General features: G+C 38.7%; 1 protein-coding gene across 5 annotated transcripts in view; it reads right to left on the bottom strand.

Moving 5' to 3' along the window:
• Positions 1-17,776, bottom strand: part of ncoa1 (nuclear receptor coactivator 1) — a 62,959-nt gene that overhangs the window by 3,465 nt on the left and 41,718 nt on the right. For 4 of the 5 annotated variants that reach the window (XM_016537523.1, XM_016537525.1, XM_016537524.1 and 1 more), the window contains 13 exons: positions 12,295-12,401; positions 11,935-12,112; positions 11,275-11,454; positions 10,916-11,014; positions 9,589-9,729; positions 7,151-7,298; positions 6,094-7,072; positions 4,184-4,349; positions 3,906-4,088; positions 3,683-3,803; positions 2,619-2,787; positions 2,229-2,531; positions 1,898-1,996 (listed from right to left, as the gene is read on the bottom strand). In XM_016537523.1, the coding sequence (XP_016393009.1) occupies positions 1,898-1,996; positions 2,229-2,531; positions 2,619-2,787; positions 3,683-3,803; positions 3,906-4,088; positions 4,184-4,349; positions 6,094-7,072; positions 7,151-7,298; positions 9,589-9,729; positions 10,916-11,014; positions 11,275-11,454; positions 11,935-12,112; positions 12,295-12,401 (2,873 nt within the window). The remainder of the gene's footprint in view (positions 1-1,897; positions 1,997-2,228; positions 2,532-2,618; positions 2,788-3,682; positions 3,804-3,905; positions 4,089-4,183; positions 4,350-6,093; positions 7,073-7,150; positions 7,299-9,588; positions 9,730-10,915; positions 11,015-11,274; positions 11,455-11,934; positions 12,113-12,294; positions 12,402-17,776) is intronic. The other variant, XM_016537527.1, reaches the window with a different exon arrangement.

The raw sequence follows: 17,776 nt of genomic DNA, 5'->3' as shown, positions 1-17,776 counted from the left end.
AACTAAGAAGAAACTGGTGAAGGGAACTAAATCAAGTAATTTAAAAATTAAGTGTGATTTTTGCATCACTAGTGGCATCAAACCGAATTGCAGTCTGTTTGTTTGAAACCTGTATAAAACAACACCACAATTTTTGCAATTCTGTTTATTGCTGAGAGTGTCATACAAATTGCAAACATAGTCATAATAAGTAACACTTTAGAATACTGTTCTGTCATTAACTAATAACTACACAGGAACAACTGAGTAATGCAATAACGCAAAACACTCTAGTAACAACTATTAACTAATAAGAAATTGTGATTAATGAATTAGTAAGTAATAGTGCTTAGCTGAAAGCCTGCAAAACATATAATTAATTCTAATATAATTAATTAAAGGGGTCATATGATGCGGTTTCAATTTTTCCTTTCTCTTTGGAGTGTTACAAGCTCTTGGTGCATAAAGAAGATCTGTAAAGTTGCAAAGACTAAAGTCTCAAATCCAAAGAGATATTCTTTATGAAAGTTAAGAGTCAACCACGCCACATGTCTACGTCACGATGTGGGAAGATTTGCATAACGCCGCCCAAATGTTCACGCAAAGAAAGAAGGCGTAACTTTTATTCTCGCTGTAGTATTGTTGTTGCCGCCGCCTCCACGTCGTGAAGGCGCTGTGTTTCATTGTTAAATCGAAACTACTTTGTTTGGTCTTCCAAAAGAGGACGATATCTGCTTCGTCATGCCTGGAGCTGATCTGTGCTGGTCGCTGAGGAAATACATCAACTTCACGCTGTTGATTGCCGGATCGGCTTTCACCGTGGACGAAGCGGAGTCCAGCCCGGGGTCGTCACATGTGGTTGCCGCAAGCCCGTCCGCCGCTCCTTCGTCGAATCCGCCTGCCGCGCCATTCTCAAGCCCGCCTGCCACTGCTCACTCTAGCCGCTGGCCGCACCGTTCTCAAGCCCGCCGTGTGTTTCGTTGTGAAAGCGAAACTACTTTGTTTGGTCTTCCAAAGGAGGACACGACTAGAAATCAGTGGTTAAGTTGTATTTACAACACTGTTCCAGAACAGTTCAACCCAAATATTAATTTGTGTGCAGCACATTTTATGAAGGACTGTTTCCTGATCCTGGTAGAGTAGACTACAATGCCGGCTGTTCTGACTCACAGACTGTAAGTACGTTTTCATTTAAAGGATTTGCCACTGATGATTCAAATGCGAGTTTTGAGCAATGTAGAGTAACGCTTGTTTGTCATTTCTCCGATCACAAATGCAGACATGGTTTTATGTTTACGCGGCGCGATGCAACGCAACGTGTAAAAAGACAGTATAAGTCATTATAATCCGTAATTATGTCCCCACTGGATGCAACAAATGCTTCGTTTATAATGGGTTTTAATGTTTGAATCGTCGCTCCGGCCGGACAGGGCATCACAGTATGGTAAGGGGCGTAACATTTCCGTCACACGCTTGAGGTATTCGGCCAATCACAACACACTGGATAGCTGGCCAATCACAGCACACCTCTCTTTTAAGACCGATGAGCTTTGTAAAAATCGACGCGTTTCAGAAAGGCGGGGCATAGAGGAGAAAAAATTATATACAGTATGTGGAAAATAATGTTTTTTTTTTACTTTAAACTGCATAAACACATTTCATTACACCAAATACATAAAATAATGTTCTTTTTAGCAACATAATATGACCCCTTTAAACAAACAAACAGCAATGGTTGTATTGTCAGCTTATTAAAAAAAAGTATGAACCATACCAAAACTAATCAAATCAAAATGAATTGTGACCAAGATTCAAATCCGAGATAAACAATCCTAATCAAATCAAACCATTGTCAGAGCAAATGCTTACACCCCTATAAATGACATTCAGAATTTGTCTTGGTGCATGTGACGCTAACCTGAGAGGGCATCTGAGGCTGCTGCATGCCCTGACGCATCCCCATGGCAACATGCCCCCCTTGTGGGAACTGGCCCATGGCCGCAAGCCTGTTCTGGAGCTGATGGAGAGAAGAGATATATCACCACTAAACAAGTGCAACTAATCACACGTTCGCTCAGCAGCTGCACTCGACAAAAGAATAGGTTAGTTCCACAGCATGTTATTCGAAAGGGTGAAATCAAAAGTATTCAATGGATCTGTTACACAGCGCAAGAAAATCCAAAAGGGGGATTGAGAAGTTGTGCATTCACATTTATTATTACACAATGAAGTGAAAGCTGAAGCTCTACCTGCTGCGGGCCTTGCAAACGTTGTTGGAGCTGGAGTCTCAGCTGGTTGGGAGGTAGCCGCAGCTGGTTGGGCACACCAGGAGCTCGACTCATGCCGGGCCGCACCGTCATGCCCACGTTGCCTGGAAACGCCATCCGTGGGGCCCCGAAACTCATGCCCTGTGCGGTGCCCATCTCAGCAGGAAACTGTGAGGGTGAGGTGGGGAACTGAGAGGGGTAGCTGGGCAGCTTTGGGTCCATGGGTACAGGTGTTGGAGGTTGAGACTGAGGAAAGGTCTGGGTGACAGGTTCGAGGCATCCACTCTGTAGGCGAGACAGTAAACCGGTCAACCTTCAGACACACTGTTCTTGCAAAAGGTATGAGAAGAATGCTTTTCTAATAATACTAACTTGAACAATCTTGTCAATGCCCAACGCTATGTCCAGCTCGGCCAACTCACTCTCGTCGGTGCGGCTCAAGAAAGTGACCAGCTGCTCCAGCAGGGCCTTCTCGTCGTTACAGCCCTCGGGAGTGGTGGGTGGACACAGCATCTTATCCAGCGGACACGGAACACACTGCCTGCTTAGAGCAGAGGGGGAAAAAAACAACAGAGGTAATCTATGATTCTGATCATGATGAGGAGAAAGGAACATTGGGTAAGCGGCTGGCAATTCTATGTTATGTTGCACGGTTAACTGATTTGGCAGGCAAGTAGAATTTGGGTGAAATTGCACATCTGCTTCCTTGTGACTCAGATATATTTATAGCAATAATTGTGTCTGGAAATATAAATATTTCTATCTATTCTTGAGAGATGAGACCAAACATTGCACCCGCTAATAGTTTATAAAACAACAGTTACACATTGATATTAATCAGAGATAATTTACTTGAATGTTCTCAGCACATGTAAACACAAATGTAGAACTAAAACTAAAATAAAGGTAAATAGAAATATTTAACAAAAACAAATTAATAAATACAATACAGGCATATAAAATCACTAAAACTTAAAGAAAATATTAAAATAAAGGCCAATGAAAAATATTAATAAATACTGTATCATCACATAAATATTACTAAAATAACACTGCTACTTACTGTAGTTAAAAATATATATTTACTTTCACCTAGTTTCAACAAAGTCGCACAAGCCCTGTTGAGGCTTTATTTTTTTGTTAATATCTGTTATAATTATATTTTTAACTAAAATTCCACCACCCAAATTTTAAAGAAATAATTCTAATTAATAAAATTAAAATAAATAAATAAGTCTAATTTTACATAGGTTCTTTTAGTTGTTAGCAACAACAATAAAACTAGGGTATACAATACATGTAAAAAAACTGGACAGAAAAAAAGGTTGCAATAAAAAATAAATAAATAGTTATTGTAATATTAATCAAATTGTTTGGTTCATTTCTGTAGCCTGATTATGATCAAGAATTACTGCATGACATTCATAAACACTCACTCTTGAGGAGAGGACAGAGGGGCCTGTGTCTGGTTACCCAAGCTGCTATCGAAGGTCATTGGTTCAACCAGGGACAAGGGCTGGAACTGCTGAGACTCAGGAAGCTCCAGTTTGGCCAGACCTGAATCAAAAGAGACAAAAAAATAGTTAACAGTCTTCTCCCCTTCATTTAATAATCAAACTGTTTCTGTTTTCAAACATGGTGACGCGTTCAATCCTGCACCTGTGTTGGTGTTGAAAGAGTTGAGGCTGGTTGGATTGGCAAAGGGGCTGCTGCTCTCCTTGGGTGGCTGAAACGGCTCAGTCTGCCCAAGATCCGGCACCTGGACCTGACCCTGGTTTGGTGTGGAGGGGTCACAGAACTCAAAAGAGGACTGATTTGAGAGGTTTGATCCATCAGGGAATGCTACAGAGAGAGGTGGAGGAGGACAAAGCAGTTATTGAGGACTTAAGACAAATGAAATATGAATTTTATTATTACTCCAGTGGGACGGGCATCACCTTGGCTTGATGTTCCTGGTGACTCTCTCTTCACATTCAACCTGATGGAAAGGTTGTCCTCACTGGGCTGGATGAGCACTGGCTCCTCTACTGCTTTACCTCCCACAGAGCTTCTCAAAGTGGGCAAGAGCTGGTTCAAAGTGTCCAGATCGGTACTGGGAAACTGCTACTTATGTAAACACACACAGCGGTGGAGTGGAAATGAGAGCAAAGGTCATCAACATCAAAAGGCACACCAGAGCACAAGAAAGACTGACTGCCTCAAATCAACATATGGGTTTGACAGTTTAAGAACACAGTAACAAAGTGAACACAGCAAGACACTGTAGGACACTGAAGGGGAGTTCACGCTAAAGCTGAAATTTATTTTCATGAAAGACTGAGAGACATTTCCTGTGACATGAATGATGAGATGTGGGCATGTGCAGCCACAAAGGTGAGAAGAGTTTGATGCAATGCAACGATTTTTGGAAATTTGAAAAAGATCAGGGTATTGTGAGCAATTACACTATTTAATATTGACATTTGCCCACATAAAGAAATATAAAACTATTGCGTGGAAAACCATGTCAGAAATTGTGGCCCTTCAAACTTTCATTTGTGCACTGCTATAATGGCAAGCTATATTTTTATATCATATTTAATGCTAATCACAGTTTTTGTCTTTCGACAAAAAATAAAATAAAATTTAGTTAATATTTCTTCATGTCAAAATCAATCATTTATTCAGGTTTACTGAATAAAATGGCAATTAAAATCTAATTTTACTTGACAAAAATGTGTAAAAATATATCAAGTGTTTAATATTACCTTAAAACATGTAGCAAGATTCAACAGAAACATCTGAAAACTGACCTTGTTGTTAAAGCCTGAGCCTTCTGAAATAACATTATAATAAGTACACTATTGTAATACAATACTGTGAATTCCTTATGCTTTCTTCAGCATTTTTTAATTCAAATTGTTTAAGCATTGTCATGATGTGCATTTTTTTTTACCTCATTCTAATTAAAAAAAAGTGACGTGACATGTGGCCAAGTATGGTGACCCATACTCGGAATTAGTGCTCTGCATTTATCCCATCCAAAGTGCACACACACAGCAGTGAACACACACACACCGATTCTCTAACCATTAGGCCACAACTTCCCACTTATTACCACTTATGAAATAAAAAGAACCTTCATTAACAAAGTCATTTTGGTGCTGAGATTAATTCTGAGAAGAAGTAAATTGTCAAAATAGACTTCCATCAGCCAATTATCCTATTTGTGGTCAGACAGTCAAAAGCTCAGGAGTGAAAACACTAGAACATTCAAAAGTCTAGAGCCAGTTGTTTTTTTAAAGAAATTAATAATTTTCAGCAAAGATGTATTAAATTGATCAAAATGTCAATTATAAAGTTGCAAAAAAATCTATTTCAAATAAATGCTGTTTATTTTATGCAAAAAATGACTGGTTTCTACAAAGCAGCACAACTATAAAATAACAAGAAAAGTTTCTTGAGCACCAAAACGGCAAATTAGAGTGATTTCTGAAGGATCATGTGACACTGAAAACTGATGTAATGGCTGCTGAAAATTCAGTTTTTCCAAAGGAATAAATTAAAACATATTAAAATACAAAACTGTTATTTTAAATTGTAGTAATATTTTACAACATTACTGTTTTACTGTATTTTTTATCAAATAAGTGCTGACTAGGTGAGCATAAGGAGCTTCTTTTCAAAAACCCCAATCTTTTGAACAGTACTGTAAAGTGTGAAGGCCACCAAAAATGTTAATAAAGGCAAAAGGATATTAAGTAACATAGTAACATGTACATAGTAAAAAAAGCTTAAAATATTTTTTTCCCATAATGTATTTAGATTCATTCATTAAGTACGAATAATGAAATAAAGATGTAAATACCGGGCTGGGCTTGTCACTGGATTGAGGCGAGCAAGGGACTGTAGACACGGTGGTGGTGGCGGCAGCAGCAGCAGCGCAGGGCACGTTCTCTCTGCTCCCTTTCTTCTCTGACTTCACCTTGACAGTATGGAGGCTGAGGGCAGCCGGAGGAGGCAAGTCCTCCAGGTCCTGTTCATCCGTATCCAACAGGAAGCGTAGCAGCTGGTGGTCCTGGGGCTCCTTCCCATGTCCCCGTGCTACCAAGGCTGCGTTGGGACTGGTCGGAGGCTCCTTCTTGATGTCAGGCTCCTTGCCCGCATCTGCAGGGCTGCTGTCCTGGAGCAGGCGGTGCAGAATCTTATGCCGCTCAGTCAGACTGCTGTGAAAAGCTGGACACTGGGCCACGGGCGCGGGACGGGGTTGGGAGTCGTGTTCGGGGGCACCATCCAAGAGCTGGTTAAGTTTAGGGTTGCCCACTGCAGCGGCCTTAGGCTCATCAGGGGACGCTTCCGGCGGTTTGGCCGGGGACTGACGTGCCGGGGAGCTGCTGGAGGTTGGAGTCTGTCTGGAGGGTAAGGGAGAGGGGAGAGAGAAACTGACACTGTCGCCGCCAGACTGCTGCCTGGTCAGTCCGCCAGCGGGCGAGTGGATGCCGGGCGCTGAGGGGGAAAAAGGATGGCCGTGCACGCGTGGGCTGCTGGCCAGGCCCGGGCTGCCCCGTGGAGGTCGGGGCGACATGAATGAGGTAGGGGTGGCTGTGAGAGGGCTGCCAAGTGGAGAGGGGCTGCTGACCTGCTGGGAGGGTCCAACGCGGCTGGGCGTCAGGTAGCCTGATGGAGTGGGTGTGGGGGGTCCAGGAGTGGCACAGGTACCATTGCTGTTGTTGAGATGGAGGCTGAGGTCACTGGAGGGCTGCAGGGCAGGTGAGCGGGAAGGTGGGGCAGCAGGAGACGGAAGGCTGGGGGTAGTGTTTTCCTGAGAGCTAGCAGTGTTGTGTTCCCTAAAACACACATTATATCCAAAAAACATATGTATTGTGTGATGTGCTCATATAAATGCAACCGAAATCATCAGCTACCTGTCTATAGAGTGAATGCCCATGATGAAGGGCTGTACGTCTGGGTTTGGGGGGCAGCAGAATTTGCAGCATGTCTGCGCACTGAGGGACGTCCCATCACTGAGTGTGAAATGGTACAGAGGACTGATGGCCGTGCCGTGGGTCATCACTGTCAACGCACACACAGAGCATAAAAATGTGTTTGTTTTAGAGTTATTACATTTACAAATATCAACTTAGAGTAGTGCTGGGTGGTATGACCAAAAATTTATATCACGGTATTTTTCAAAATTATACCGGTTTCACAGTACATGACGGTATTTTTTTTTTTCATGCATGACCGGGTGTTAACCATATTTTCTACTGATTGAGAGAGTAAATACTGCAGTATATTGACTTAGAATGCCCTATTTTACTGTCATAATGAGTGAATATTGTCAAAAAATACCACACTAAATAGTGACTAAACACGACCCCTTTTAATACATGTTAACCAGGAGTCACTCTCATTTATAATCGCGGCATCGTCTGATAAAATCAACATGCATCTACACTAAAGAGCGGCTATGCGGTTGTTTTGGCTACATTACTTTTTTGTCTCATGCAGCGCACTGCCTGCGTCATAATAACAAACTAAAACAAACAAAAAACAAAAAAAAAGGGACCCCTTTCAAACAGTGTCGCGTTCCGAACGTGGTTTAAGCCACATACACCGGTATTGCGGTATTTTAAAAATTCATATATTATAACAAAAATAAACACCGGTATTCGGTATGAACCGGTATACCTCCCAGCACTAACTTAGAGCCTCATTTGCTAACTATAATTGCCTTTTGCTTACTATAATTGTTTTCTAAATTTAGGATAAATCCACATGTACGCTGCATATTAACACTACCATTCAAAAGTTTGCTGTCAAAAATTAATACTTTCATTCAGCAAGATACAATAATTTGATCAAAAGTAACATTTAAAACATTTGTAACAAAAAACGAATTTTTGTAACTATTTTTTTAAGAATCCTGAAAAAAAAAACATCCATCACGTTTCTACAAAAATATATAGCAGTACAGCTGTTTTCAACAATGATAAGAAGAAATGTTTTTTAGCAGCAAATTAGAATATCAGAATCATTTCTGAAGGATCGTGTGACACTGAAGACTGGAGTAATGGCTGCTGAAAATTCAGATTTACCATCACAGGAATGCATAAAAATGATTAAAATATATAAAAAAATAGAAAACCGTTATTTTAAATTATATTAAAGGTACAATATGTAAGTTTTCACCGCTAGAGGGCGCGTATTCAAAACAAACAAAGAAACAAAGGCGTAGTTTGATGACGCTGTGACTGAGTGTGGAATCATGGGAGTTGTCATCTTCATCCCCACAGCCGACGCAATCCGACAGGACTCAGGCAGAAATCATGTGGATGAGCTAATGTATTAAAGATTTATCGTAGTATGAAGCAGAGTGAGGCGGAAAGCCGTCGAAGCGAAACGAGGCCGCCGAAGCAATTGCTAATGAGAGACGAGAGTGACTCACGGCTCAAAAGCAGTGGAGCTTTTATTATGCCACCCTTTAGCGCTTCCGCTCCTTCCGGTCGTGCGTATGTGGGGTAAAGCAGCGCTGTTTTATCATACTAGATACGTTTGAAAGTTCTGTTATAATGCTACTCTGTGCGGTCGCCACCTGTGTAATATAACGCACAACATATTAAAGCGTCTTTGGTGTTTCCATGTTTTCCGGAAATCGAGGGTGTATGACGTCATTGGTAGGCGACCCAATGACACTATAGACACGGTCCGTGTCACTAGTTAAAATTGCTTATTTCTCTGGATTTAAACATTGAAACATTTGGGATAATGTAAGTACACAAGTCAGCAAAATATATAACACTGTTCTAGTGGTTTTTGGATATTTTAATTAAAAAATCGTACATATCGCACCTTTAAATAATAATTTGAACTGTAATGTATATCCTGTATTCATAAATGTACATTTCTTTTTATAACCTTTTGAAGGAGGAAAATAACACGTTTGCTCTGTAAAACAGATAATAAAACTGCTTTTTCAGGCAAATAAAAATTGGCTACAGGATTAATTGAAAAAAAAAAAAACAATGCACAGATTGATCAGTTATCAAAATAATTGTTGGTTGCAGTCATTGGGCAGATTAGAACACCTTGAACGAGTTAATGATGGTATGAATCAAAATGTGAGTGTAAATCATCAAATAAATCATAAATAGTCATTCTCTAGGTAAAGAAATGCAAGGCCAGATCATTGAATATCTCTTTGGTTTTGAGACTTTAGTCTTTGCAACTTCAGGGATCTTATCTATGCACAATCAGCTTGTAACACTCCAAAGAGAAAGGAAAACTTGAAATCGCATCATATGACCCCTTTAAAATGTCAAGTACTACTCAAAATGGCTAGAACGGAGGTGAATGTGCTCACCCTCGTGAAGCAGCTTCTTGGCATGGGAGGGCTCATTGCCCTGAGGCTGGAAGAATGCGTAGATGCACTTCCTGACCAGGTCCTCCCAACCTGGTCGGCCTGTGGCCCTCAGAGCACTCATCTCGATGGAGATGATTTTCCCTGCGCACACACACACACACACACACAAATCAAACACCGGGAAAGATCATTAGATTCTGTAAACAGGACTTCAGGTTCAAGAGGAGGAAGCTTTACTACAAATAACAGATTTAACAACAAACCGTTTTGTGCTTCCTTCTGCAAGAACAGAAAAATTCAGATTCAGATTTCAGATTCAGTCTGCATGCTTATTATTCTTCTCCAGCTGACTTTTTCTGCCACTGCTGAGAAGGCTTTCGAGACTAGAGACACTACTTAGTTTCAGCAACAATTCTGATTGTTGTAGTTTATTTTTATATAATTTTTTTCTATCTAATTTGACATTTTTTTGTTTTATATTTTATTTTTTGTTTTATTATTTTACTCAAAAGTTTGAAGTCAGTAAGTCTTTGAAAGAAGTTTCTTATGCTCACTAAGGCTGTAATTAAGTGATCAAAAATACAACAAAACTGTAATATTGTGAAATATTACTACAATTTAAAATAACTGTTTTCTATGTAATTATATTTAATTATAATGTCTTTACTATCACTTTTGATCAATTTAATATGCCCTGGCTTAATAAAAGTCTTAATTTCTTAAAAAAAATAAAAAAAAAACCTTTGAACGGTAGTGTACTAAACTAAGCAAGTTTTCTTTGAGGGATAAAGTTGTGTGTGTTTAGACAGGAATTACAGAAACAATGTGTCAGCTCAATGTACCTGTCGCTTGATGATGTGACATTAAAAAAAATAGAGTGCAATGAAATGGAACTAAATGAAGGTGTCTGGAGATGCATTTTAAAAAGTGCTTATAATCAAAATCATTATCTCAAGAATAAGATGCTGAAAAAACAGGGAGACGTACTGCAAAAGCACAAGACCATCTAGAGTCTATCTAACATGTTTACATTTACAGCAATTAAGACACTTAAGAACACGTTCTGTGTGAACACTTGTGTCCATCTTTGTTATAGTAACTACAGATACTATTTACTTTCATTCATCATTATTTTATTTCGGCTACAGCTATTTCAGCCACGTTTTTCTGCTTTGCAATATTTGTTCTATTTTTACTTCAATATAATGTCTTTGGTTTAGCCTATGACAATAACACTGCATGAGCTCTTACATGATGATAATGTGCCCAGATCAACAGGTCCTAGCAGCTGAGACTAAGTAAGTATGTGTATATAATGAAACACTACCTGTAGGGTCCTGCTTGGTGATGAAGGACTCTGTACTGACAGGGATCTGAGGTGGACGGGGCATTCGGCATGCAATACAGATTAAACAGCTCTGCAGGTCTGTGGACAACAGAGACATAACAGTTTAAAATGCTATATGCAACACATACCGAACATTTTTTCATAAATCTGTACAGAACATGATTAAACATAATTCAATTAGAAAAATGCAAAATAGAAGAATTATTATTAGTGGACTCAAAATAAAAACCTGATTTCACATTTGAACGCTGGCGTGTCAATGACAGCTTCATCAGACTCCCTGCACTAAGCTAAATATTTATATGGGTATGACTTTATGAGTGTGTGTGTGGTCTCACCCTCGCCCTCCTCCTGCACCACTCTGGGCTGAGAGACCGTGAAGCACTGCATGAGCTCATACTGTTGACGGGCCTCCTGGTTCTCTGCGTCCACCTCGTCTGGAGGCCTTTTCAGCAACCTGCAGTTAAACGTGTGGCTGTTCCTTCGGCCTTGCTCCTGAGGCCATGGCACACCATTTACTGAAAACACACACAGACGTGCAAGGTGAGTTAAGTGTGAGATAAAGACCACCAGTGGAGTGCCATTGAGCTCTGAAGTGAAAGAGGTTGACCTCTAACCTTTGTGCTAGTATTTACAGTGAATGATTAACATAGAACCCTACCTGCCTTTAGTTTTTAAACCAGTTTTTTTTTTCTACAACTAACACAAAAGAAACAGCTTGTACATCTTGCTTCTCCCATATCTCGGTTGGTTATAAAATACAAATATACATAAATATGGAAACAATTTAAGTACACAATGACAATGGCAATTAATTGCTCTGCCCACAAAGAAGGTCCAAATTCCTACTCGCCAAAGCTGTACATTAATCATCAAATAACTTCTGAGTTGTTGTAACTGTGTCATGTCGCATCATGTCTGGTTAGGTGTAAAATGTACTGTTAAATCTTTATCTACCCTTCTGCTCTTACTGTGGCCCTTCTCACTGAGAGACTCACCAAGGCTCTTGGGTAGCAGGTTGCGCACAAACTCGTTGTGATCACCCACATGAAGGATGCTGTAGACGCTGGAGGTCATCAGCTCTTCCTGGGTATAACCCAGATAACCGGTGACGTTCTCAGACACAAACACAATGCGCCCCTCGCGGTTCACGACAAAAAAGAAGCCATCCAGGGCCTTGTGGAACAGACAGAGAACAGAGATGGAAGAGAAAAATAAGATGTACGTTGCATAAAAGTTTGTCATTCCCAACCATAGGAACTGAGCCAGGCTCAGATGAGGAGAGAATGGAAATTCTGGTCATACAATCTCAATATCAGTCTTTTCTACAGATAAAGAGTTTAAAAAGTCTAACATACCTCCAAGAGAAGTGGCCCAAGGGCTTCCTTCTCCACCATGCCCTGACCGCTGGACGATATGTCACTCTTTTGCACCTCATCATCTGGAGACATCAGAGCTGCTTTTTCTGTGGACATGCAAAGAACATCACGTTTACATTTCTGGTAAGTAACACCAAAGACATCTAAATTTCAGTGCATGAACATACACTATGGAGTCAGCAAACAAAACACAATATTAATAAAAAATAATTTAATTATTTTTTTAATTAATCATTTAATTATAATAAAGTACGCATAAATGTGACAGTCAAGATCTTTATAATGTTATAAAATATTTATATTTCAAATAAACGCTGTTCTTTTAAACTTACTGTTCATCAAAAAATCTTGAAAAAAAAGTATCACGGTTTCCACAAAAATCTGTGCATTGATAGTAATAAGAAATGTTTCTTTAGCACTAAATCAGCATATTTGAATGATTTCTGAATGATCATGTGATACTGAAGACTGGCGTAATGACTGCTGAAAATTCAGCTTTGCCATCACAGAGAAAATTACATAATATATTCAAAAAGAATACATTTGTTAAAATTACAAAAATATTTCCCAATATTACTGTTTTTACTGTATTTTTGATCAAATAAATGCAGCCTTGCACATAAGACACTTCTTTCAAAAGCATAAAAATAAATCTTACCAACCCCAGATATTTGAACGCTAGCGTTAACACAGTGAAACACACATTCACCGTTTTTTTGCCTCAAGTTTTGGTTCCTGGTTAATGTAATCCACACCTTCCAAACCAATCTTACGCATCCCTATCCATAAGAGCTTTCTAATGTGTAAGCGGCCTTATACAAACACACAAAAAACCTGCATAATTTCACTATTGTCCTCCTTCCTCTCTTGGACTGGGTGGATGAAAGCTACACAGCGGAAGCTCCTCTAAGACTAATGTGAGCAAAGTGGTACTTTTGGACAGGAGCCAGCCGCAGTAAGTGCGGAGAGCACTCTTGAGAAAAGCTTGAGACCGAAGAGTCACAATTCGGTCACTCCCGTCCCAGTTCGACTCAAAGAGCTGATATAAAGTGTCAATGATTATTCTGCGGCCAAACTACTTAACCTTTTTCTCCTCTCGAGATCAAAGCTTTTGAAGGACCGCATGAGAACACGGCTCAGTCCAGCAGCTGGAGAGAAGAGAGGACGAGACTGTTTGTTTTGGGCTGCATTTTAAGTGAAGACTTCTTGAAGGAAAGGCTAAATTTAGATCAGAGCTCGAGCGCTGTATTTACACACATAATAGCAATGTAGCTCTCACCGAGGAACTTTTGCAGAGCGCTCAACTCGGCGACGAGTTGACGGAACTTCTGCAGAGCGCTCAACTCGACGACATCTGTCTTGTTAGCTAAGTTCTGAACTCTGGAACGCGAAAGTTTAAAAAGAGATCAGTGGGATCATTATCTGATGGGAGGGGACAGGAGTTTTAGGGGTTTTACAGAGACGTTGCTTGGCCAATATGTTGTAAGGAACGGGAATGACAGAGTTAACTTCAAATGTCCACACAGCTATTTTTTTCTATTTTGCATAGCAGTCAATCGATGTGGATATTTTGATGGCTGATGCTGATATCTTACAGTGTGATCATACAGATCGATGGCTGGGATAAGGCTTATATATATATCATACTATTTAATTTAAATATAGTAAATAACACATGCTGCAACAAAATCACGATTGCAAGTTCAACATCACAAAATTTTGTAAAGTATCACAATCGTTTCTCAAGTGATTCTGGATTGATTAAACAAAAAAAACTATCAAGCATATTTTTAATTAATAAATTAGCCTAATTAAAATAAAAATCAATTAAGTAAAATAAAATTGTACAAATAATTTAAAATAAATTAATTTATAAATTTCTATAAATTAATTTATCAATACTCATTCTCAGCACTGGTGGAAAGAGTTTTTTTTGTTTACACTTATCGGCATAACAGAAAAACTTCTCAGCCAATCAGCCTTGGCGATTTATATTCGTCAGCCACTCATTTTGAACTTGGTGTAAATGCCAGAATAAATAACGAATAAAATTCATACACAGGATATTTGCAAATATATTCATTCTATTTTAAATAATGTATTGGTGATGCCCATCAATTGAAGGAGTACTGCAACTTTGGGCCCTTGAAGTCCAGCTCAGTTCAGTTCAAATAGTATCTGTGCAATCAAGTCGACAATATTGCCAGAAATTAAGTGTCCCCAACTAAGCAAGCCAAAGGGGACAGTGGCACTGACAGTAGGCAGCTTCATGGATCATGACATAAACAACGCAGTTTTGCTTTGTGGTTTGAAAACTGAACTTTGCAACATTATTTGGAACCCAGGTTGTAGGGGCTGAATTGAGTCAACATGTGGTTAAGTGAAGTCAGTGGAAAAATTTTAGGAGAACATGTGGAAGAACAAAAGAGAAAAGGAACCAAGCTCCACATCCTCACGATTAGCCCTAAACAAATGAATACAAATGGGAGTCCCAGTCAATCCCACAATCAGCCTCCCTGGCAATCAATCATAACGTTCTGACACCACTCCCACTTCAAACACAGCCAGCTGCCATGGCAGCAGCATTACTGTGGCAGTGGTGCAACAGGCGATACCTGATCTCATAACAGAAGACTTCCGATCTGCGTGATGTAAGGGCTTTATGTGTTCGGTGTGTCACACATACACAGACAGCTGGCCTATAGATACAGAACTGCCAGAACTCTCCTACTCTTTTTCAAAGGGAAAACAGATGAATCAAAGCAAAAGACTTCACAGTTCATTTATTACTGCTGTTTGCCAAGGCATGAATCACCATTACTATTGCTCATACTTAGGGTTATGGTTTTGTTCAAATCCCTAACCATAAGAATGAAACTTTCGTAACTCATCCCACACTGTTTGTAACACTAACATGTACAATACTTAACTCTTTCGCTTGTTGAGGAGAGGGGTGCTATTGATTGTTTTGAGCGATCAGAATTTCCACATGGTAAACAATAAACCACAAATTAAAAAAAAAACATATGCTTGAAGAGAGGTCATTTTTTTGTAGGGCTGGGTTTTGACACAAATTTCATGATTTGATTTGATTCTGACTCGCAAGCTTTCGGTTCAATTTGATTCAATTCAATTCAAAATCGATTATTTTGGATACATATCAGGTACAGTACATGCAAAAGTTTCTCAAGGAAAAAAACCTTTCAACTAATGCTGTAAAATATAAATGATATAATTAAATACAAGTCAGTTAGTACTACATTACTGTAATACTGAATGTTAAAATGAACTGATTTGTGTACAAACGCTTAAATTACACTCAATCAAGTTTTTATAATAATAAAGTTACAATTATATAGCCTAATTATATTTCTACTCCAGTCCGTTTTTTGAAATATAAACATTTAAACTGTAGCTGTAATAAAAACATGATGGATTTATTTAAGCATGAATTAAATATTGAAGAACAGCAAAAAATTATAATGAGTATGTTATATGGTGCATATATTTAACAAAATGCTCCTCTCTAGAGTTAATTTTGATAGCTGACTAGTATTATTATTATTATTATTATTAGGCTAGTAATACTATATCGCCTGTGGCTGATGCCTTTGGCGATAGCAAGACAATTATTATTATTATTATTATTATTAGGCTAGTAATACTATATCGCCTGTGGCTGATGCCTTTGACTATAGCAAGTAAATTATTATTATTATTATTAGGCTAGTAATACTACCTAATTAATATTAGGGCTTATTTGTTGCATTATATTTCTTTTTCCACGTTTTTACAGTATTGCGCGTTATAACCAATCACACACGATTATGTTGAGCTTATGAATGCAATGGCCAATCAGAGGCGTTCAGATAAGTAATCGCTGAAACAGCGGAGTTCCGTTGTTCAGCACGCGCTGACTGAATTCTGACTCGCGAATTCTCATCATGAACAACAAAGGGCAGATGTACGTGAAATGTAAGTATAAGAGATTTATTCATCATACAGTGTAGATTCACTGATTTTAACAGGAGAGTTTTATAGTACATAACCTCGCGCTAGACTGAGCTTTGAGGATGTTCTTTGGTAATGTAATGTTCTTTGCTCATTTTCTGTAGCTGCTTTTTGAATAACTGAGGAAATGTAAGCATTATAATTAGTAACTTATGATATTTCTATTAATTTGTTAGCATGATAAATACAAATTCAGTCATATTAAAAACATTAGACTGCTTTTAGCCTTACACTGGAGTTGGTTCATTTTCCGGCAATGAAACCAAGTAAATAAATAATTAAATAAAATATTGGCGATCTCACAGGGTGATGATAGGACGACATGAAAATTGAGCATATCGCCCAACACTAATATATAGTCTACAAGCTGTTATATTGACAACTTTCCGTGGTTGAAACACTGATTGATCGATTACATGAGACAGGATACAGATTTCAGTAAGATGTACTCTTTCTTTTAACATACCTTCAGATGTTTATTCTTGTTTATTTCGTGCTGAAACGGGTATTAAAGCAAAGGAAATGATCAGTTCATGTGCGTTTCGCGTTGCCGCTTCTCTTGATATGAGGTGCTACAGCGATCAGTCACGCCACATTACACAGCACCAAAATGGCATTTATTGTTTGAATACTGTAATAAAATCATAAGAATTTGAAATATGAGACTTCAAAAGTAACAAAGCACAAAGCTTATTGCAATTTATTGGATGGGAGGTGTGCTACAATGTTCCGTTCATTAGCTGAAAACAGGATAGACTAATCGATTCTTTGGATTTAAGAATCAATACAGTTTCGTTAAAAATAAGAATCAATTAAAATCGAGAAATCAATATTTTTTACCCAGCCCTAATATTTTGTCACAAATAAAATTGTCACAATTTGGCAACAAAAATGTCCATTGCTGATTGTAAAATCATGCAAAATCAGCATGGGGAAATCTTTCACCCCCACACAAAATCACATGTATTCCTATTGAAATTTGTGGATTGCACCCACAAAAATACTCTAAATAGGCACCCTAATAGGCACATACCACATACTAAACAGCTTAAAAACTAGAGCCCGACCGATATGGGTTTTTTGGGGGGCCAATGCCAATACCGATATTAGGGAGTAAAAAAAAAACCCCGCTACCGATATATTGGCCGATATTCTTTATGTGTAGGCTATATTATAGTACAGTATAGTCAAAAGTTTGGACACACTTCCCATTCGTGTACAAACTTTTGACTGGTACTGTATATAGAATACAGTATATAGCCTACATAAACAGAATATACTGTATATACATAAACACATTTTACGCAATAACTCAAATGTGGTGATCAACCACTTATAATGATGTGACAAACATAGGCCTATGTAGTGGAGGCAGGGTATTTAACAATTTAACAATAAACTTTATTATTCAAAATGAGTCTGACATCAGTGCACTTAACCGTAAACTTCA

This window comes from Sinocyclocheilus rhinocerous, unplaced genomic scaffold (genome assembly GCF_001515625.1).
Source record: "Sinocyclocheilus rhinocerous isolate Xijiao unplaced genomic scaffold, SAMN03320098_v1.1 scaffold185, whole genome shotgun sequence".
Classification (NCBI taxonomy): domain Eukaryota; kingdom Metazoa; phylum Chordata; class Actinopteri; order Cypriniformes; family Cyprinidae; genus Sinocyclocheilus; species Sinocyclocheilus rhinocerous.
Note: the sequence above shows the minus strand (reverse complement) of the source record. Positions and strands in the feature narration are given on the sequence as shown.